General features: G+C 43.2%; 1 protein-coding gene across 1 annotated transcript in view; it reads left to right on the top strand.

Annotated features, from left to right (window-relative positions):
• The window catches only part of LOC110508889 (calsyntenin-2), a 267,259-nt gene that overhangs the window by 220,700 nt on the left and 21,545 nt on the right, over positions 1–25,014 (top strand). Inside the window, exons 7-8 of the mRNA XM_036966206.2 lie at positions 2,142–2,399; positions 3,753–3,874. Of these exons, the coding sequence (XP_036822101.1) occupies positions 2,142–2,399; positions 3,753–3,874 (380 nt within the window). The remainder of the gene's footprint in view (positions 1–2,141; positions 2,400–3,752; positions 3,875–25,014) is intronic.

The following is a 25,014-nucleotide window of genomic DNA, read 5'->3' on the forward strand; positions in this document are numbered from 1 at the left end:
GTATGCAAAGTGATGTCCATACTTCCTTAGTATGCAAAGTGATGTCCATACTTCCTTAGTATGCAAAGTGATTTCCATACTTCTTTAGCATGCAAAGTGATTTCCATACTTCTTTAGTATGCAAAGTGATGTCCATACTTCCTTAGTATGCAAAGTGATGTCCATACTTCCTTAGTATGCAAAGTGATGTCCATACTTCCTTAGTATGCAAAGTGATTTCCATACTTCTTTAGTATGCAAAGTGATTTCCATACTTCTTTAGTATGCAAAGTGATGTCCATACTTCCTTAGTATGCAAAGTGATGTCCATACTTCCTTAGTATGCAAAGTGATTTCCATACTTCTTTAGTATGCAAAGTGATGTCCATACTTCCTTAGTATGCAAAGTGATTTCCATACTTCTTTAGTATGCAAAGTGATTTCCATACTTCTTTAGTATGCAAAGTGATGTCCATACTTCATACTAAGTATGCAAAGTGATGTCCATACTTCTTTAGTATGCAAAGTGATGTCCATACTTCTTTAGTATGCAAAGTTTGCAAGCCAGGAACTTTTCCAAGCCTCAATAATCATGATCTAATATGCAATAAAACACATTGTAAATGTTTTTATTAGTCACACTTTATTTGGATTCCCCATCTGCAGATGCTCTACAGATGTTAATGCTAGCAACAAACTATCTGTTGACAAGAAACTGCTTAATAAGGTTACGGTTAGGGTTAAGGTTAGGTTTAGAATAAGAGTTAGAGTAAGGGTTAAGGTTAGGGTTAGGTTTAGAATAAGAGTTAGAGTAAGCGTTAAGGTTAGGGTTAGGTTTAGAATAAGAGTTAGAGTAAGGGTTAAGGTTAGGGTTAGGTTTAGAATAAGAGTTAGAGTAAGGGTTAAGGTTAGGGTTAGGTTTAGAATAAGAGTTAGAGTAAGCGTTAAGGTTAGGTTTAGAATAAGAGTTAGAGTAAGGGTTAAGGTTAGGGTTAGGGTTAGGGTTAGGTTTAGAATAAGAGTTAGAGTAAGGGTTAAGGTTAGGGTTAGGTTTAGAATAAGAGTTAGAGTAAGCGTTAAGGTTAAGGTTAGGTTTAGAATAAGAGTTAGAGTAAGGGTTAAGGTTAGGATCGTTAGTTTAAATGTTACTGAGTATCTACAAATGGACTATCCAAATAAAGTGTTACCTTTTTTTCCGAGCAACATTGATTTCTGTGAGAGTACAAATATCGGTATACATACTGTAAATAGAGTACACAGATATTGCTCAAGAGGGCCGCCATATTATCTTTAGAGCCACTTAAAGGTAAACAAACAACATCCTATGGCCCAACATCCTATGGCCCATTGTTTAAAAAAAATCAACTTTATTTCCTAAGCAGAGAAAGGTTGAAAGTGTGATGTATTCATAGTTCCCATGGCCAGACGTGGGCTGGTCAAAACAGATGAAGAGAGAGAGGGGTCGTAGATTTGACAAGCCCTCTGAAAACTGTACATAGTGAGAGTATGAGACTGAATCTCATCAACTTCTCACGATCACAGTGAAAGTCCTGAGAGAGTTAAGAGGCCTGGGTGTGTATTTATGCTGGCCTATCAATTGACAGACATAAATGTTGTATAGCTTAAAAGAGCCAGCTTGTTTCTTCTGAAGGGTGGGCAGGGCAGGAATTTGGTGGTGAGAACCAAAGGTCCTAACAAACTGGGTCATTCACCACTCATCAGCTTCAGACAGTCACCCCTTGTGTGACATGGAGAGGGTGATGCTGTCAAATACCTTAACCATAGAAAACTGTTCAGTTCACAACAGTTCCACATCCTGTTTCTGTACTGTTGCATTCTAAACACCCTGCATGGACATCGTAGAGTTAGAGGGTTTTAGATAACTTCTAATTCAAACGTTAGAAATACTGTGTCAGTAAATGTGTACAGTACATCCACTGTATATCAACCATATTCACAGTATACTTTGTTTAAACTCTGTTGTCTGTATGTTGTCTTTCACTAGCAGCACCATATCACCATGTAAAGCTCTGAGGATGTGTAAATGTACTTGGTGAATCAAGGTGATTTTGAATCTGACCAGTCTCCTTTTAACCTGGTGCCACTTCTCATGTGTGAGGATGTCACCGACTGATTATTTTCGTTTTCAATTCCTCCTCTAGGTGCGGCGTCCGGCAGCACAGACCTCCTCCCCGCTCCCAGCATCTCCACCAATTGGACGGCTTCACTGCTGACGGACAGCGGGCGGGACAGTGACCTCATCTTCAACTTCGACGGGCGTCAGGCGGCCAACGTGCCAGAGCAGGTGGTTCCACAGAACTTGACTGACCAGTTCACCATCGCCACGTGGATGAAACACGGGCCCAGCCCCGGTCTGAGGGCCGAGAAAGAGACCCTGCTCTGCAACTCCGACAAGACCGGTGAGAACAGGAAGGGGTTGAGTTGGGAGATTTGGTCCATCCTAGGTCATTGTTCATGAAATCAGGATTTTATGGTGGTGGAGGTGGTGAGGCTTTTTGTTTCCTGTCACGTGATTTTTAGAGAAGGTCAATGTCATTTTTACAGCTACCATTTATGGTTTAGAAACCCAAAAACGAACCAAAGACCTTTAGCTACTATTTAATATGATGATTTCAAAAGGTGCGTTGTAGCACAGTAGCAAATGCCGTCCAACGTCAGGACAGTTAGTGTCCAATGTGGGAGACAGGAACATTTTGTGTCAAATCTGGAGTAGTGATGGCGTAGTCACATACAGTGCTTTTAGAAAGTATTCACACACTTTTTGGGGGTTGATGGTGGTCGTCACATAGATGCACAGATTGTTTTGTCGTCTGTCGACCACTTCTAGTTACAGAGTTAGATTGAGTGAAGCTGTGAGGGTTTGGCTGGAGACAGGCAGCCTGACAGGCTCTTATTGATCCCATCGATCACTCCGCTCACACTGAGAGAAAAGGAGAGTCCATCAATACGCACGGCCAAAAGAGCCCTGTGTCAGCCCAGCGGCTCCCAGGAAAGGCACGGAGGGGGGGGGGGGGGTTATGATGCCACAATGGCACAGGGGGCATGTGACATTTATTGAACTGCCTCGTGAAGGTGGCAGGATTTATTTCAAAATGGCACATGTCAATAGCACTTACAGGACATACCACATTAACAAGCCCCTTTGCCCATAATGACAGACATCCTTTTAGATAGAGCACTGCTTTAGGAGAGCATTTGTAGAATATAACTTATTTTCACTCATAACTGGAATATAGCTTTTTGGTCAGATAAGTTCCACTATATAATATAGTTGGAAAAGGTCCATTATATAATATAGTTGGATAAGGTCCATTATATAATATAGTTGGATAAGGTCCATTATATAATATAGTTGGATAAGGTCCATTATATAATATAGTTGGATAAGGTCCATTATATAATATAGTCGGATAAGGTCCATTATATAATATAGTCGGATAAGGTCCATTATATAATATAGTTGGATAAGGTCCATTATATAATATAGTTGGATAAGGTCCATTATATAATATAGTTGGATAAGGTCCATTATATAATATAGTTGGATAAGGTCCATTATATAATATAGTCGGATAAGGTCCATTATATAATATAGTCGGATAAGGTCCATTATATAATATAGTCAGATAAGGTCCATTATATAACGTAGTTGGATAAGGTCCATTATATAACATAGTTGGATAAGGTCCAATATAATTCTAGTTTCATACAGTAGAAGTAAAGTATCTATGTTTTTCCGTATCCTTGTGCAGAGATGAACAGGCACCACTACTCCCTGTACGTCCACAACTGCCGTCTGGTCTTCCTACTCAGGAGAGACTTCACCCAGGTTGACACCTTCCGCCCTGCAGAGTTCCACTGGAAACTGGAGCAGGTGAGCTGACCTTTGACCCAATAGTCAAGAGTCATGATGATGGGAACCTCCACTGGGCCTATGGGCCTATGTCCATACTAGGACACCACTTAGAATACATGCCTTATATAATGGTAGGGGCTAAGGGAGTGTGAATTGTGTCTTTGACTTTCTCAAATTAGTAAACAGACAATATGTTAACCATTGGACATGCTGCTTTGCTAAATTAACTTGAGGTGGGTAAGGCTTAAAAGTAAGCAGCTACTGTTGTGTTGCTTTGGAAGTCTTGTGTTGGTAAATGACTATTCCAGTCATGTCTGTCTCACTGAGTTTTTCGTCAGGTAGACAAACAGCAGTAGAGCAGTAGATTTTCTTTGCGAGACATCTTTCGTTGTTTGTAGGTACTGTGTTATAATACCACCTCTCATCTCCCACAACGGTTAGCTCTGTGTGTTGGGTCTGCCTGAGGGCCTTGGTTTGTGACGTTTTTCTACAGGTGAAGGACTATCATTACTGCTGCAGTAAGAGATCATTGCTGTGGAGAAGTCTTCATCCTGATTTCCCCTACTCCTCTCCCCGTAGCAGGAGATAAGAGGATAGGATATAGCACACACAAGTAATAGCTCACCTAGTCTTTCTTCTGTGTTTATGTTTCAGAAAGTTGATGAACTAAATTACTGAGGAAGTCATTATTTCAGTACAACACAGCATATGATGTATGTGTAAAAAATGCCAAAATGACAAAGAACTAGCGGGGTCTTTGATATAGAAAACCAGGTGTAATTTTCTTCAAAAGGAATAGAAATGAATAAAGACCAAGTATGTGGCCGTGTTGCTAAGAAACTTACGGTAGGATAATTGACTTCAGTCAGTCATGATAAAAATGAGACAGGCAAAATGACTGTAATAGTCGTTTTTGTTCATTTCATAATCAAGTAGTGTGATTTTAAGTCCCTGAAGCACAAAGAGAGTCAATGTGGTGGTGCACATTTGCTCTCAGTGTACTCTCACAATATATAGGTTGCGGCCCGATAAGCTATCCTTCCTGTGCACTCGTTCACTACTCCCCACACATGTAAAAGTATGGGATTGGTGTAGACACAGGCTAGAGGGAGTTTCCATATAACAGTAATTTCCTTTCAAATCAATGAAGGGAAGTGAACACACTTTTGGAGAAAAGAGAGAATATTGGGACGCAAACATAACTTTCTACTCCTTTATATAGACCTATATTTAAAATGTGTAACAATGTAAACTGTTTAATTCCATGACTATACTATTACAAAACAATGAAGTGACTAATGTCACAACGTGAGCATACAGTAGTGTCATTGCGGTGTTACTGCACAGCTACAAAACCTACTGTAACAAAGCAACAGCTTACTAGAATATCAGGCTGGTCTAACAAGTATGGATCCTCTCGGTCTATAATGACCAGGAGCAATTGAGTTGTTTGCTGTAGGTCAAAGGAGGAAAAGTAATTTTTTATCCAAGCCAATGTTATTTTCTCCTAAGAGGCTGCTATGACTAAGAGAAGGGGTTGCAGGAAACAGATTCAGCTGCTTCGGTAAACAACCTCTCAAGTCAATACAAAGACTCCACAAAACATCTGCCAGGCAAACATGAGACAGGCTGGGGGAGCATAGGGAGGAGGCTACGTGCTACATCACTACGCTAACTCATCACCCTAAAGTTAAAAGAGGACATTAGATGCTAACATTAGCTCTTGGTTTTAGATGTTTTGAAAATGGAGCGACCACTTTCGACACTTTCCAGGCTTGTGTGTTTTATCTTAACGATCCAACACTTTTTATCATCTCTGTGCTTTGTCTGACGTGTGTGTGTGTGTGTGTGTGTGTTTCCTTTGATATCTCTGTCTTTCTTGTTGCTGACAGTTAATACAATATGGGGTCCTTGATTATGTGGTACACAGAATAGTGCTGTGTCACCACGGGAACAGAAGTCTACAATTCCCTTTCTTCTCTCCAAAATGGCCGACAGGATGTGGAAGTCATTTTGAACATGTTTATTAGGTCCCATAGTTGAGTGGTTTGGAATGTAATACGGTACAGTTGTAATGCAGTACTGTCATGCAGTCTAATTGTGAGGACAGACGCTGGGAGACGAGAATCAAGTACAGGGAGTGAATATTTAAAAAATAGCCCACATGAAACAAAACACGGACAGCGGAAACATAACGCCATTAATGCTGACACAAGGATGAAACTGAGTAATAGACAAATATAGGGGATGCGTGTAATGATAGTGACAGGTGTGCGTAATGATGGACCGCCTGGCGCCTGAGAGCTCCAGAGAAGGGGATCGGGAGCAGGCGTGACACTAATGGGTACACTATAGGTCGAGTTCACAATTCACACAGAGCCATAACTTTGAATGTGACTGTGATGCAGACTATTGTATGAGAGCGGAGCAGACTACTGTATCAGTTCAGACCATAGTATGAGTGGAAAGCCATGTCTATGACAGACTGACAGCAGGCCAGTGTTCCACAAAGTGACAGGCTCTACTTACTGGTTGAAGGGTGCAGGCTGTGCAGTATGTGAGGTGTCACAATGACAGAGCCTGCGTGTGTGTGTGTGTGTGTGTGTGTGTGTTTACATGTGTTTACACGTGTGTGCATACGTGCATATGTATACATGTGTGTTTGTTAGCCAATCAGCCCAGTCAGCGCCCATTAGGTCTAAGGTATTGGGTTATGAGTGTGTATGACACCCTTGCACTGATTAAGATCACTATTGGTCAATTGCACACAAGGTTCAACCAAAATTTGACTTCCGCTTTTAACCCAACCCCTCCGAAAGACACAATACAGGGGGCACCACACTTAAGTGCCTTCCTCAAGTGCCCAACAGCAGGCAATGGCATCTAGGAGTTGATACCAGCAACCCTCTGGTTGCCAGCTCACTTCCTGACAGATTTTTCCCATCAGCCCGGGAATTGAACTGGCAACCCTCTGGGCCACCTGCCGTGTGTGTGTGTGTGTGTGTGTGTTTCCATCAGCAGAATAGCACTCTCTTTCTTCCTCTGGATGGTAGACATTAAAGGAGGGGAGGGAAAAGAAGGGAGGGATGGAAGAGGAGCAGAGCCTCTTTAGGTAGATAATAAGCGGGAGGGAGGGAGGGAGGGAGAGAGAGGTGTCACAGCTGAATCCTGCACTCCATGTTCCATCAGCAAGCTTCCGCTGCAACTCCATTTAGCCCTATTGATTTTGCAATCTTCCTTCCTCCTTTCTCCAAACGAGAGAAAGAGAGAGAGAGAGAGAGAAAGAAAGAGTGCTATTCTGCCAATGGAACAGAGTGAGGGCGTGCCATCCATTCACTATTCACCTGACAGGCATACATGCACACACGAGCCGCACAAACACACTCAGTTACACACACACACTTCTCTCTTTCTCTCCCCTCCTCTCTCCCTCCCTTTTCCTCCCTTACTCCCGTTAATGGACTTAGCGATGGATCACTCCGATCTACGCACCTATTTTTCACTCCACACTCCCCGAGCACAAAATGGATATACGCAGCCGCTCCTTTAGTCCCTACTGAACATAACCTAACACACTAACACAAAGTCACACTACACACTGCCACAAAATCACACTAGACACTAACACAAAGTCACACTAGACACTAACACAAAATCACACTAGACACTAACACAAAGTCACACTACACACTGCCACAAAATCACACTAGACACTAACAAAAAGTCACACTAGACACTAACACAAAATCACATTAGACACTAACACAAAGTCACACTAGACACTAACACAAAGCCACACTACACACTGCCACACTACCACACTAACACACTAACACAAAGCCACACTACACACTTGCCACACTACCACACTAACACAAAGCCACACTACACACTGTCACACTACACACTGCCACAAAGCCACACTACACACTGTCACACCACACACTGCCACACTACCACAAAGCCACACTACACACTGCCACACTACCACAAAGCCACACTACACACTGCCACACTACCACAAAGCCACACTACACACTACCACAAAACCACACTACACACTACCACAAAGCCACACTACACACTACCACAAAGCCACACTACACACTACCACAAAACCACACTACACACTACCACAAAGCCACACTACACACTACCACAAAGCCACACTACCACAAAGCCACACTACCACAAAGCCACACTACCACAAAACCACACTACACACTACCACAAAGCCACACTACACACTACCATAAAGCCACACTACCACAAAACCACACTACACACTACCACAAAGCCACACTACACACTACCACAAAGCCACACTACCACAAAGCCACACTACCACAAAACCACACTACACACTACCACAAAGCCACACTACACATACTGGCACAAAGCCACACTACACACTACACACTAACACAAAGCCACACTACACACTAACACAAAGCCACACTACACACTACACACTAACACAAAGCCACACTACACACTACACACTGCCACACTACCACACTAACACAAAGCCACACTACACACTGCCACACTACCACAAAGCCACACTACACACTTGCCACACTACCACACTACCACACTAACACAAAGCCACACTACACACTGTCACACTACACACTGCCACACTACCACAAAGCCACACTACACACTGTCACACTACACACTGCCACACTACCACAAAGCCACACTACACACTGCCACACTACCACAAAGCCACACTACACACTGCCACACTACCACAAAGCCACACTACACACTACCACAAAACCACACTACACACTACCACAAAGCCACACTACACACTACCACAAAGCCACACTACACACTACCACAAAACCACACTACACACTACCACAAAGCCACACTACACACTACCACAAAGCCACACTACCACAAAGCCACACTACCACAAAACCACACTACACACTACCACAAAGCCACACTACACACTACCACAAAGCCACACTACCACAAAACCACACTACACACTACCACAAAGCCACACTACACACTACCACAAAGCCACACTACCACAAAGCCACACTACCACAAAACCACACTACACACTACCACAAAGCCACACTACACACTACCACAAAGCTACACTACACACACTGGCACAAAGCCACACTACACACTACACACTAACACAAAGCCACACTACACACTACACACTAACACAAAGCCACACTACACACTACACACTGCCACACTACCACACTAACACAAAGCCACACTACACACTGCCACACTACCACAAAGCCACACTACACACTTGCCACACTACCACACTACCACACTAACACAAAGCCACACTACACACTCACACTACACACTGCCACACTACCACAAAGCCACACTACACACTGTCACACTACACACTGCCACACTACCACAAAGCCACACTACACACTGCCACAAAGCCACACTACACACTGGCACACTACCACAAAGCCACACTAGACACTAGACACTGCCACTACACACTGCCACACTACCACAAAACCACACTACACACTACCACAAAGCCACACTACACACTACCACAAAGCCACACTACACACTACCACAAAACCACACTACACACTACCACAAAGCCACACTACACACTACCACAAAGCCACACTACCACAAAGCCACACTACCACAAAGCCACACTACCACAAAACCACACTACACACTACCACAAAGCCACACTACACACTACCACAAAGCCACACTACCACTAAACCACACTACACACTACCACAAAGCCACACTACACACTACCACAAAGCCACACTACCACAAAGCCACACTACCACAAAGCCACACTACCACAAAACCACACTACACACTACCACAAAGCCACACTACACACTACCACAAAGCTACACTACACACTGCCACACTACCACAAAACCACACTACACACTACCACAAAGCCACACTACACACTACCACAAAGCCACACTACCACAAAACCACACTACACACTACCACAAAACCACACTACACACTACCACAAAGCCACACTACACACTACCACAAAGCCACACTACACACTGCTACACTACCACAAAGCCACAAAACCACACTACACACTACCACAAAACCACACTACACACTACCACAAAGCCACACTACACACTACCACAAAACCACACTACACACTACCACAAAGCCACACTACACACTACCACAAAGCCACACTACACACTGCCACACTACCACAAAGCCACACTACACACTGTCACACTACACACTGCCACACTACCACAAAGCCACACTACACACTGGCACACTACCACAAAGCCACACTAGACACTAGACACTGCCACTACACACTGCCACTACACACTGCCACACTACCACAAAGCCACACTACACACTACCACAAAACCACACTACACACTACCACAAAGCCACACTACACACTACCACAAAGCCACACTACACACTACCACAAAACCACACTACACACTACCACAAAGCCACACTACCACAAAGCCACACTACCACAAAGCCACACTACCACAAAACCACGCTACACACTACCACAAAGCCACACTACACACTACCACAAAGCCACACTACCACAAAACCACACTACACACTACCACAAAGCCACACTACACACTACCACAAAGCCACACTACCACAAAGCCACACTACCACAAAGCCACACTACACACTACCACAAAGCCACACTACACACTACCACAAAGCCACACTACACACTACCACAAAACCACACTACACACTACCACAAAGCCACACTACACACTACCACAAAGCCACACTACACACTGCCACACTACCACAAAGCCACAAAACCACACTACACACTACCACAAAACCACACTACACACTACCACAAAGCCACACTACACACTACCACAAAACCACACTACACACTACCACAAAGCCACACTACACACTACCACAAAGCCACACTACACACTGCCACACTACCACAAAGCCACACTACCACAAAGCCACACTACCACAAAGCCACACTACACACTACCACAAAGCCACACTACCACAAAACCACACTACACACTACCACAAAGCCACACTACACACTACCACAAAGCCACACTACCACAAAGCCACACTACACACTACCACACTACACACTACCACAAAGCCACACTACACACTGACACACTACACACTGCCACACTACACACTGCCACACTACACACTACCACAAAGCCACACTACACACTACCACAAAGCCACACTACACACTACCACAAAGCCACACTACACACTACCACAAAGCCACACTACACACTACCACAAAGCCACACTACACACTACCACAAAACCACACTACACACTACCACAAAGCCACACTACACACTACCACACTACACACTACCACAAAGCCACACTACACACTACCACAAAACCACACTACACACTACCACAAAGCCACACTACACACTGCCACACTACACACTGCCACACTACACACTGCCACACGACACACTGCCACACAGCTAAAAACAAACCCCTCAAGCTTTTCATGTTTGGACGTTTTTTATCCCAGCCCTATTTATATGCTTATGAGGCCGTATCGACGCTGCCCGCCTAATAAGACCAGGAATAAGAGCCTTGATGGGATGCCATTGATTTAAACCCATACAAACGAGGTATCATGTATTCTCAGCAGATCGACCCATAGACAGAGCGAGGAAATCTATGAAAACTACAAGCTGTGAGCCGAGTGCACAGACAAACCAGATATTAATCTCACAGAATCTTGAGATGGCGCATGAGGTCGATGGCCAAAGATTTGTTTGCGTTTGCGGGGTCAACACATTGAGTGGTGTCCCGAAGTAATCGCGTATATATATGACTACACCTGATCCTCTTAGGACACATCAGAGAAAGGGTGTCGTGATTGGTCCAGTATCTCCTAATCCAACCAATCACATCGGCTGATGCTGAGCGACTCTCTCAGTGCCATTATCATCGAATCTGGCTTCGATTGCTGGCCCGGGTGGTACTAGCAGAAAATGACTTTCAGCGCTTGTCGATACAACATCTATTGAGTGCTTATCTGCTTACATCTACTTACGCCCACAGGGCGGCGCACATTTGGTCCAGCGTCGTCCGGGTTACGGGAGGGTTTGGCCAGGGTAGAACGTCATTGTAAAATAAGAATTAGTTCTTAACTGACTTGCCTAGTTAAATAAAATATATATATATATATTTACCACGCTGGGTGACACCCCTCCTTTCGTACCAGAACCCTGTTAAGAAGCTCCATTGTTTTGGATGAGATTGATTGGGCTCGGTGCTCTGTTTGGTGTAGATAGAGAATGGATCGAAGGGAATCAGTTCCATTCAATGTGTGATTTAGCGCCTACCCGGACTAGGCTGCCTAATTGAATTGATTCATGGTTGCACATAGAGTGATTTGTAAGGCACGTACACTTAGAAGTGTGGCTCTCTATTGTGGCGAGCCAGAGGAAGATGTTGTGCACATTGCAATTGAGCATTGCTTTGTATGATGTCCAGTGTGTTCTATTTGTTTTATTTCTATTCTAGTTGTGCTATGACTCACAAGAAAACTATATATGTTTTTTTTTTTTTTACATTTTTAAATTTCACCTTTATTTAACTAGGTAGGCCAGTTGAGAACAAGTTCTCATTTACGACTGCGACCTGGCCAAGATAAAGCAAAGCAGTGTGACAAAAACAACAACACAGAGTTACACATAAACAAACATACAGTCAATAACACAAAATAAAAGAAAAATAGAAGAATCTATCTACAGTGTGTGTAAATGTAGAAGGGTAGGGTGGTAGACAATAAATAGGCCCTAGAGGCGAAAACAATTACAATTTAGTATTAATACTGGAGTGATAGATGTGCAGATGATGATGTGCAAGTAGAGATACTGGGGTGCAAGAGGGTAAGTAATAATACTGGGATGAGGTAGTTGGGTGTGCTATTTACCGATTGACTGTGTATAGGTACAGTGATCGATAAGCTGCTCTGACAGAGGGAGGGAGATATAAGACTCCGGCTTCAGAGATTTTTGCAATTCGTTCCAGTCATTGGCAGCAGAGAACTGGATGGAAAGGCAGCCAAAGTAAGTGTTGGCTTTGGGGATGACCAGTGCAACATATATGCTGGAGCACGTGCAGGTGGGTGTTGCTATGGTGACCAGTGAGTTGAGATAAGGCGGGGCTTTACCTAGCAAATACTTTAGATGACCTGGAGCCAGTGAGTTTGGCGACGGATATGTAGTGAGGGCCAGCCAACGAGAGCATACAGGTCGCAGTGGTGGGTAGTATATGGGGCTTTGGTGACAAAACGGATGGCACTGTGATAGACTACATCCTGTTTGCTGAGTAGAGCGTTGGGGGTTATTTTGTAAATGACATCGCCGAAGTCAAGGATCGGTAGGATAGTCAGTTTTACGAGGGTATGTTTGGCGGCATGTGTGAAGGAGGCGTTGTTGCGAAATAGGAAGCCGATTCTAGACTTAATTTTGGATTGGAGATGCATAATGTGAGTCTGGAAGGAGAGTTTACAGTCTAACCAGACACCTAGGTATTTGTAGTTGTCCACATATTCTAGGTCAGAACCGTCCAGAGTAGTGATGCTAGTCGGGTGGGAGGGTGCGGGCAGCAATCGGTTGAAGTGTATGCACTTAGTTTAACTAGCATTTAAAAGCAGTAGGATGCCACGGAAGGAGTGTTGTATGGCGTTGAAGCTCGTTTGGAGGTTAGATAGCACAGTGTCCAAAGAAGGGCCAGATGTATACAGAATGTTGTCGTCTGTGTAGAGGTGTATCAGAGAATCACCAGCAGCAAGAGCGACATCATTGATACATACAGAGAAAAGACTTGGCCCGAGAATTTAACCCTGTGGCACCCCCATAGAGACTGCCAGAGGTCCGGACAACAGGCCCTCCGATTTGACACACTGAACTCTATCTGAGAAGTAGTTGGTGAACCAGGCGAGACAGAATCCAAGGTTGTTGAGTCTGCTGATAAGAATGCGATGATTGACAGAGACGAAAGCCTTGGCCAGTTCGTTGAAGACGGCTGCACAGTACTGTCTTTTATCGATGGTGGTTATGATATAGTTTAGGACCTTGAGTGTGGCTGAGGTGCACCCATGACCAGCTCTGAAACCAGATTGCATAGTGGAGAAGGTACGGTCGGATTCAAAATGGTCGGTGATCTGTTTATTAACTTGGCTTTCAAAGATTTTAGAAAGGCAGGGCAGGATGGATATAGGTCTGTAACAGTTTGGGGATGACCGCAGCAGCTTTTCTATCTTTGGGGATCTCAGACGATATGAAAGAGAGGTTGAACAGATTAGTAATATGGGTTGCAACAATTTTCGGCAGATAATTTTAGAAAGAGAGGGTCCAGATTGTCTAACCCAGCTGATTTGTAGGGAATATATAGGTGGCTCCAGTTTATTTTAACACTCTCTAAATTACCTTTGGCTATGTATTTTTTGAGACCTACAACAGAGTCAATAGGACCAGCCATATAGTGTGCTTTGTTTAGTTTTCTCAAATCCACGGAGTAAGGTGTATTTGATGTCACCTTGGGCAAGCTCTGTGACAAGTAAACTCAACAAAATGAGAGAATAGAAAAGAGAAAAGCATGAGACGAATCTCAGCTCTCTGTATTCAGCTGGCAGACTTATTGACACTCTCTTTCTCTCTCTTCCTCCCTCTCTTCTCTGGGATAAAAGCCCATTCCTGATGTACCTAAAGGGCTGTTTAAAGCTTGAAATAATCATGAACACTAAATTATTCAGACAGACTACAGCTCTATCGCCACATTAACAGAGCAAATTCCACTCATCTGCCAGAGAGAGGGAGGGGAGAGAGAGAGAGAGTGAGAGATAAAGGTAGAGCGTGTGAGTATGAGAGAGAAAATAAAAGAGGGAGATTTCATTTCAAAGGTTCCAACAAAAATCCTTTCATCAAAGAGCCTGTAAAATCAGACTGTCCTTAATTCAGTAAACAGGACGTGTTTGGAGTGGGGCAATGATTTCTTTGGCTGGATATCCTAGCTCTCACCGCCCAACATCAATTAGGATGTGCACGCTATTACTTCTGGTCTCTAGGAAGCCAAAAAGGGGCCCTCTTGGGACAGAAAGGGGCTGGGGCACAGGTCTCCAAACCCACAAAAGTAAGTTGAGTGTACACTTTTGCTAGCATTTTCTCTGAAAATAAACTCCTACCTATATATCAAAAGTAATTACATGTCATATTTTCCAGTCAGCTCTTTTATTAACCAAGATGTGCGTCTTTAAATTCCCTCCCTCCTCCTACAGTGTTCCGTGCTGCCGTGGTTCCATGGTGTATTGAGATACATCACTCTGTACCTCTGAAGAGCCTAGAACTGAATCACCTTGGTGCCATTGCTCTGCCATGTAATGGACTGGCATTAATAATGCAGGGGTACAACAGCGGGTCGCACCCAGGGAGGGGAGGGGGACGGGAGGAGGAACACACCTATAGTGCAGTCTCTCTCTCACACACACAGCCTCTTACAAAGTTAGGCCAGGAATATACAGTAACACATGCATGTGTGTTAGGTAGTTGGTTAGCTTAACGGTTGTCACATCAGTCAGTCACATCCGTCAGTCAGTCAGTCAGTCATAGGGGAAGGCTACTGTATTATTAGGGGTATAGCAAAATGCACAGATCTGTAGATTGTCTTACACAATCAGTCAGTCATTAAGTTGATCAGTTGATGTATTCAACGATGGATTATATATTTTATATGCCGTATATCAACTGTAAGTCAGTAAAATCATTGAAATTGTTGCATTTATATTTTTTGTTCAGTAAAAGTATAGGCCATATAGAATAAACCATGCTCTTGCAGACTTTTTTTTGTCAAACAGACTCTTCTTCCTGACAGGTTATTGACAAGTAGCTGATACTGGCCTCCAGACTACACTGGCAAACTTTCACTGAGGCTTACATAACATGAACTGGGTCCATTTGGTATGCATGGACGAGAGTCTAACCTTCTCTCTAGTCTACACAGATCTTGATCCTACTCCTTTAAATGACAGTGTAATGCTTCCCATGGCAGCTCCACCCAACAGACTCAGCTCCCTTATGTTGGTAATTGTAGATAGTCAGTGGACTCCGAGGAGGCTGGAGAGCTGATCCCATCCCTCTCTGGATAATGCTATGTTTTAATGCAATGTTCAGCTGGTGGGTGTGTGTGTGCATCTAAAGAAGGCTAAGGTGTATTGTGGGGCTAAAAGAGAAACACTCTCTGAATCATTTAAATCCTTAAGAGTCAATCTAAATAACATAATAAAATAATCCCCATCAAAATCTGTCAATTTCTGCTCCAGATATCTGGGGCTGCGTCTCAATACAACACATCCGTCTATGTGGGCCTTCCGCATGTGCGGTGGAAGGTGGCAGAGCTACAGTGGTGTTTGTCAAACTATAAGGTATCCTGAAAATCGGTCTTCTCACAAAAACATCTGAAGCAGGTAATGTGGATGTGCCAACTTCTGTCTGTAGTGTACAAACCGTTTGGGCTACAAACTAATATGACCACACTTTCAGAAAGTATTCAGACCCCTTGACTCTTTCCACATTCTGTTACGTTACAATCTTGTTCTAAAAATGATTCAATAGTTTCCCCCCTCATCAATCTACACACAATACCCCAAAATGACAAAGCAAAAGCAGATTTTTTGAAATTTTGCAACAACAAAAAATTCTAATTTAAATATCACATTTACATAAGTATTCAGACCTTTTACTCAGTACTTTGTTGAATCACCTTTGGCAGCGATTACAGCCTGAAGTCTTATTGGGTGTGACACTACAAGCTTGACACAGCTGTATCATTCTTCTCTCCAGATCCTCTCAAGCTCTGTCAGGTTGGATGGGGAGCGTCGCTGCACAGCTATTTCCAGGTCTTTCCAGAGATGTTCGATTGGGTTCTGGCTGGGCCACTCAAGAACATTCAGAGACTTGTCCCAAAGCCACTCCTATGTTGTCTTGGCTGTGTGCTTAGGGTCGTTGTCCTGTTGGAAGGTGAACCTTTGCCCCAGTCTGAGGTCCTGAGCGCACTGGAGCAGGTTTTCATCAAGGATCTCTCTATACTTTGCTCTGTTCATTTCCCTTTCCCTTGATCCTGATTAGTCTCCCAGTTCCTGCCACTGAAAAACATCCCCACAGCATGATGCTGCCACCACCATGCTTCACCGTAGGGATGGTGCCAGGTTTCCTCCATCTGTGACGATTGGCATTCAGGCCAAAGATTCAATCTTGGTTTCATTAGACCAGAGAATCTTGTTTCTCATGGTCTGAGAGTCCTTTAGGTGCCATTTGGCAAACTACAGGCAGGCTGTTATGTGCCTTTTACTGAGGAGTGGCTTCCGTCTGGCTGCTCTACCGTAAAGGCCTGATTTGGTCGAGTGCTGCAGAGATGGTTGTCCTTCTGAAAGTTTCTCCCATCTCCACAGAGGAACTCTGGAGCTCTGTCAGAGTGACCATCGGGTTTTTGGTCACCTCCCTGACCAAGGCCCTTCTCCTCCGATTGCTCAGTTTGGCCGGGCATCCAGCTCTAGAAACAATCTTGCTGGTTCCAAACTTCTTCCATCTTGGAAGGATGGAGGCCACTGTGTTCTTGGGGACCTTCAATACTGCAGACATTTTTTGGTATATAGACATGTGTGTGTTTCCAAATCATGTCCAATCAATTGAATTTACCACAGGTGTGATTTGTACAATCACATTGTACAAACATCTCAAGGATGATCAATGGAAACAGGATGCACTTGAGCTCAATTTTGAGTCTCATACCAAAGGGTCTGAATACATACGTAAATAATACATTTCTGTTTTTTCAAAAATTTCTAAAAACCTGTATTCACTTTGTCATTATGGGGTGCTGTGTGTAGATTGATGATTTAAAAAAACAACATTTAATCAATTTCAGAATAAGGCTGTAACGTATCAAAATGTGGAAAAAGTCAAGGGGTCTGAATACTTTCTGAATGTACTGTATAGTCCTGTTCAAGTGTTTTGAGACCCAGTGCACTATCACCTCCAATAACATTCAAATGTACACTATCACCTCCAATAACATTCAAATGTACACTATCACCTCCAATAACATTCAAATGTAAACTATCAACTCATATCCAATAACATTCAAATGTACACTATCACCTCCAATAACATTCAAATGTACACTATCACCTCCAATAACATTCAAATGTACACTATCACTTCCAATAACATTCAAATGTACACTATCACCTCCAATAACATTCAAATGTACACTATCACCTCCAATAACATTCAAATGTACACTATCACCTCCAATAACATTCAAATGTAAACTATCACCTCCAATAACATTCAAATGTACACTATCACCTCATATCCAATAACATTCAAATGTACACTATCACCTCCAATAACATTCAAATGTAAACTATCACCTCCAATAACATTCAAATGTACACTATCACCTCATATCCAATAACATTCAAATGTACACTATCACCTCCAATAACATTCAAATGTACACTATCACCTCCAATAACATTCAAATGTAAACTATCAACTCATATCCAATAACATTCAAATGTACACTATCACCTCCAATAACATTCAAATGTACACTATCACCTCATATCCAATAACATTCAGATGTACCTAACATCAACTCTTTTGCCTCAAAACTCCATTGTTTTATATCAGATTCCCTTCTGTGGGCCACAGCAGAAATGTAATAACCTGGGACCGAAACATGGACTATTAAACTCTCTATTCATTTGACACGACAGTCTTGTAGTTTACACTACTATTTACACGCTTAATCATTCGTACCAGAGGAAATCACTTAAGAGTGTTACACCATGTTCAGCTCTCCGCGAGGACCTTATTGTTTATGAGTGGCCCGGAAGAGATCTTGACAGTGGGGGCCCCAGAATTCTATTTCACACCATCGGCCCACTTCCAACAGTCAGCCAATCTCATGCTTCAGTAGGCTGTGATGTGTAGCTGTGTACTGGAGCACATATAACATACACTCCTTATCAGGGAGAAGAGAAAGGAGAGGGAGAGCTGTCACCTGATTTCACCCCCTTCTCCCACCTCTATTGTGTCAGAGTCCAGGATCGTACAATGCTTTCAAAGGAAATGGGTGGGTCGTTTAGGACCAGAATCCCTTTCCGCTAGTGCGTCATAGAAACAGAATTGGCTGAATGTGTCGAACAGATACGCTGTTCTGTCGTTTTTGTTACGGTCCACGCTCTTTAGTGGCGTAGCACAATTTTGCAATTGTTTTCAGAAGAACATTACGCTTGTGCCTATACGTGGCTAGTGAGCAAGTCAATGGGACACAACACAGTGTAGACCTACTGCATATGCCTGACGAGAGAGAACAGGAATGTCAGTGTGTAGCCTGCAAGGCATTTCTCTCATCTTTCCAAAAGAACTGAAAGGTATCGAGGAAGACCACGCTTTTCACTCCAACCTGTTCTTGTGTTTTTATTCATGTCTTTTGTTAGATCTGAAGGTCAAGATGAAATCTGCTGACAACAGACAGATTAACGGTGAAACCAAAGTGAATCAAGAGGTGGAGAGAAAACAGATGTCTCTGTTGATATTAACGCAGTGCCTAGCTGTGTGTGTGTGTGTGTGTGTGTGTGTGTGTGTGTGTGTGTGTGTGTGTGTGTGTGTGTGTGTGTGTGTCTTTGTCTGCATCTACGTGTGTGTATGTATGAGACAGATGCAGAGAGATTGATTTTGTGTATGTGTGTGTCAGAGATTGTTTTTATGTGTGTGTGTTTAACTTGCTGATCCTCCTCCTGTCATGCTAAGATTAATGCCTTATGTGTTTTTCATTACAGGGCGCATGTACTGTAAGCTGGTGAAAAATTCTGCGTTCACCGTTCTGTAACAGCTACACAATCGCTGCTTTAGGGACATTAGTTATGTTGTGAAGGAGGTATGGAGAATGAACAGTGTGTACACCTCACTGTCACATAACACCAGCTAAACCAAAGTGGCATCTTATTCTGTTGTAGTTAAAGTCAAGCATGGATGGCAAACACAAAGTGATGAGGTGATTAAATATTCTCTCTTTGTTGTCGTCCTATAGCTTGATAGGATCTTAGCTTTGAGTTCTGTCAGAGAAATAATTATATAGGAAGAGAGACTGCAGATTCTTTGAAACAACAATTTTATTATAAGATTTGCAAAAATGAAGCAATCAACCATCACCAAGAATGGTTCAGGGTTGAAAGCTTAACAAACATAGTCGGGTCTCTGCTTTTATAGAAAAAGTACAACTTATTTTGTCTACGTGACGGTTTAGCAGATGTGTGGAAACGGGTGGAACATAGTGTAAAAGGTGATTAGTTTGTCTGTGCAGATTAAGATAGCCCGAGGTTGATAGTACGAGGGCTCAACCGTATAACTGCGTTTTGTCACTGTTCACACTATAATGTGCTCCTTCCTGCAAGGTTCCACACAGCTGACTTCCTGCAGACAGTAAACCCACTGGATATCTCACATGCTGCGGTTGCACCGAAACGGATCTTAGCTATACGCCCAGTCTTATGACTAAGTCACACAAAGACAAGCTTGTATCAGGTTAGAAAAAACACTAGCATATAACAATAGACTGTTCTTTAAGCAGTAAAAGACAGGATAGCATGACTAATTATGTAATTTTCCACGACAGTTCTCAATCCGTGTAGCTATAGGAGCTATAGGAGATGCTTAAAGGATGAATAAATTATTTCAGAAGCTAGCAGATTCATTACAGCTGAAAATCCCAATAACACTACTTCACTTTTTGAAGTTCACTTTCCTTGCTTTGTCTAACACCATCATGAATCTAGCAAATAAGTTTTGTATGTCAGAGTGCAGTATTTATTTAGTTTCATAGCACTTACGTTTGCTAGTAAGTTTCCCAAACTGGCTTTAACTGGGTCCTGCCCGGGCAAGTGCAGGGGGTTTGCCTAGCAACACGAGCCTCGGAGGGAGGAAACGTCTGGATAGCGCAACAAATACCCATGATTCAATGCTAGGTTCGGACCAAATGGCTAGCGCCACAGCTAAAATGGCTTTGAAAAAATATGATTTCAGCTAATAAGGAGGAGTATCTACAAAATAACTAGATTATGGCATTCACCAATAATAAACCATTTACAGTTGAAGTCGGAAGTTTACATAGACTTAGGTTGGACTCATTAAAACTCATTTTTCAACCACTCTATACTATAAACTATAGTTTTGGCAAGTTGGTTAGGACATCTACTTTGTGCATGACACAAGTAATTGTTTACAGACAGATTATTTCACTTATAATTCACTGTATCACAATTCCAGTGGGTCAGAAGTTTACATACACTAAGTTGACTGTGCCTTTAAACAGCTTGGAAAATTCCAGAAATTTGAGTCAATCAAAGGTGTACCTGTGGATGTATTTCAAGGCCTACCTTCAAACTCAGTGCCTCTTTGCTTGACATCATGGGAAAATAAAAATACATCAGAAATATTGTAGACCTCCATAAGTCTGGTTCATCCTTGGGAGCAATTTCCAAACGCCTGAAGGTACCATGTTCATCTGTACAAACAATAATATGCAAGTATAAACACCATGGGACCACGCAGCCGTCATACCGCTCAGGAAGGAGACGTGTTCTGTCTCCTAGAGATGAACATACTTTGGTGTGAAAGTGCAAATCAATCCCAGAACAACAGCAAAGGACCTTGTGAAGATGCTGGAGGAAACAGGTACAAAAGTATCTATATCCACAGTAAAACGAGTCCTATATCGACAAACCTGAAAGGCCGCCCGGCAAGGAAGAAGCCCCTGCTCCAAAACTGCCATAAAAAAGCCAAACTATGGTTTGCAACTGCACATGGGGACAAAGATCATACTTTTTGGAGAAATGTCCTCTGGTCTGATGAAACAAAAATAGAACTGTTTGGCCATAATGACCATCTTTATGTTTGGAGGAACAAGGGGGTGGCTTGGAAGCCGAAGAATATCATCCCAACCGTGAAGCATGGGGGTGGCAGCATCATGTTGTGGGGGTGCTTTGCTGCAGGAGGGACTTCACAAAATAGATGGCAACATGAGGAAGGAAAATTATGTGGATATACTGAAATAACTCAAAATCTCAAGACATGTCTCAAGTCAGAAAGTTAAAGCTTGTTCGCAAATGGGTCTTCCAAATGGACAATGACCCCAAGCATACTTCCAAAGTTGTGGCAAAATGGTTTAAGGACAACAAAGTCAAGGTATTGGAGTGGCCATCACAAAGCCCCAGAGGTGTGGACTCGAGTCACATGACTTGGACTCGAGTCAGAATCAAGTTACAAATCTGATGACTTGCAACTCGACTTTGACTTTAACACCAATGCCTCATGACAACTTGGACTTGAGCCTTTTGACTCGGCCTGACTTGATACCCTGCCCAAGCGTTCTCATGGCTACCCATGTATTTCCATGGAAATATACCGTTTATTTGGAAAGTAATAAATTTATGGATATTTTTAAAAGCATTCATGATTTGCGTAAATGTAATATACTAACTATTACTCTTATTAAAAATATGAAATGGTATTACATTTGGTGAAGAACACAAACTCAAAGTTTAGGACTTGAGACTTGACTTGATACTTCACGGTCTTGACTTGAGAGTTGACTCGGACTTGCCTATCTTGACTTGGGACTTGACTTGGGACTTGAGTGCTAAGACTTGTGACTTGTAAAACTATGACTTGGTCCCACCTCTGCAAAGCCCTGACCTTTCTATTCTCCTATAGAAAATGTGTGGGCAGAACAGAAAAAGCGTGTGCGAGCAAGAAGGCCTACAAACCTGACTCAGTTACACCAGCTCGGTCAATAGGAATGGGCCAGAATTCACCCAACTTATTGTGGGAAGCTTGTGGAAGGCTACCCAAAACTGTTTAACCCAAGTTAAACAATTTAAAGGCAATGCTACCAAATCCTAATTGAATGTATGTAAACTTCGGACCCACTGGGAATGTGATGAAAGAAATAAAAGCTGAAATAAATCATTCACTCTATTATTATTCTGACATTTCACATTCTTCAAATAAAGTGGTGATCCTAATTGACCTAAGACAGGACATTTTTACTAGGATTAAATGTCAGAAATTGTGAAAAACTAAGTTTAAATGTATTTGTCTAAGGTGTATGTAAACTTCCGACTTCAAGTGTCAAATAATAGGCACATTTGTGGACATAAGTCTAAGTTACATGACATTTAAGCTTATAGAGTTATCAAAAGTATGATCTGTAATTCAACATGCTCATAGTCATTCAAATAACAACCACCACCATCAGTACATGTAATCCAGCCTCTCTGAGATCACTGTGACACATAGGGACAGATTTGCTGTTTTTCTCCAGGTGAAAAAATTTACACCTGTGTTTCCCAGATGATATTAACCATAGAGACCAGAACAAAAAGGCAACAGTAAGGGCAAAGAGGATGGTTAAGACATTTCAAGGAGCATTTTAAATTAATACTGTTACATGCTTTTGCTTTAGCTTTCTGTTTGGTGTTTTACGACTGGAAAATGTTTCACCTGGTGCAAAATGCTTAGTTAGTCAACCTGTCCCATAGAGAGGCATTCAAAGGCCGGTAGAGAGATGGTAGCACCCAGAGAGGGAGATCAGAGGAGGGTCTGTGCCGTGAAGAGTGGCGTGGTATCTCCCTGGAGAGAATAGTCAGAGAGAAGGGAGAGAAGCTTCTGAGAGTGGTTGTTCCCAGGAGACATCAGTCAGTTACAGGAGGTCTCATTTTACTCTCCACAGCGTGACAGCGACACCTGTGTGTGTGTGCCTGCATGCGTCCGTGCACACATAGGGATGTGAATGTTTATGTGTGGGTGACTACAAGTGCCTTTGTATAGGTATATACAGTATATGTGTATATATATATATATATATATATATATTCACATCTATGCCTGCGTGAACCGCGTATCGGTGTTTACCGCTGCGTGGGCCACGTATCAGTGTTTACCGCTGCGTGGGCCGCGTATCAGTGTTTGCCGCTGCGTGGGCTGCGTATCAGTGTTTACCACTGCGTGGGCCGCGTATCAGTGTTTACCGCTGCGTGGGCCGCGTATCAGTGTTTACCGCTGCGTGGGCCGCGTATCAGTGTTTACCGCTGCGTGGGCCGCGTATCAGTGTTTACCCCTACGTGGGCTGCGTATCAGTGTTTACCACAGCGTGGGCCGTGTATCAGTGTTTACCTCTGCGTGGGCCGCGTATCAGTGTTTACCGCTGCGTGGGCCGCGTATCAGTGTTTACCGCTGCGTGGGCCGCGTATCAGTGTTTACCACAGCGTGGGCCGCGTATCAGTGTTTACCACTGCGTGGGCCGCGTATCAGTGTTTACCACTGCGTGGGCCGCGTATCAGTGTTTACCACTGCGTGGGCCGCGTATCAGTGTTTACCACTGCGTGGGCCGCATATCAGTGTTTACCACTGCGTGGGCCGCGTATCAGTGTTTACCACAGCGTGGGCCGCGTATCAGTGTTTACCACAGCGTGGGCCGCGTATCAGTGTTTACCACAGCGTGGGCCGCGTATCAGTGTTTACCACAGCGTGGGCCGCGTATCAGTGTTTACCGACAGCGAGCGACCTAATGCGGTCTTACACACACTGATTAAAGAAAACAACATTTTAAATGATGCCTCATGTTTGTGAGCATGAAAGGCTGCCTGGGTGTGCGAGGCATCAGGGAAGGAGTTAGCCATGCCTGACTGCCTTGTGCGCCGACTAGAGAGGTTGTTCAAGGCTCACTGGTAAATCAGCAGCATGAGATTGCATTACTTGAATGATAAACCCTTCAGAGCACTCTGGAGACATCTACAAACACACTGTTTGACAGTTATCTCCCTCCATATAGTTGATTTAATAGAATGAAGTTTCCCTCAACTTCTGATCTAAAGCCAGTTTGGAATTGAATTGGGAGTTGAAAGCTGATTCTAGCTCTGTGCGTGGGGGATTCTATCCAATCATCCACAGTGCTGCAGTACTACTATTTGACAGCTATCTCCCTCCACAATAGATCTCAACCATGTACGCCGCAATTGCCCCTCAAACGTCTAATCCAAGGTCAGT

This window comes from Oncorhynchus mykiss, chromosome 28 (assembly GCF_057628025.1).
Source record: "Oncorhynchus mykiss isolate SJ-2025 chromosome 28, ASM5762802v1, whole genome shotgun sequence".
Lineage (NCBI taxonomy): Eukaryota > Metazoa > Chordata > Actinopteri > Salmoniformes > Salmonidae > Oncorhynchus > Oncorhynchus mykiss.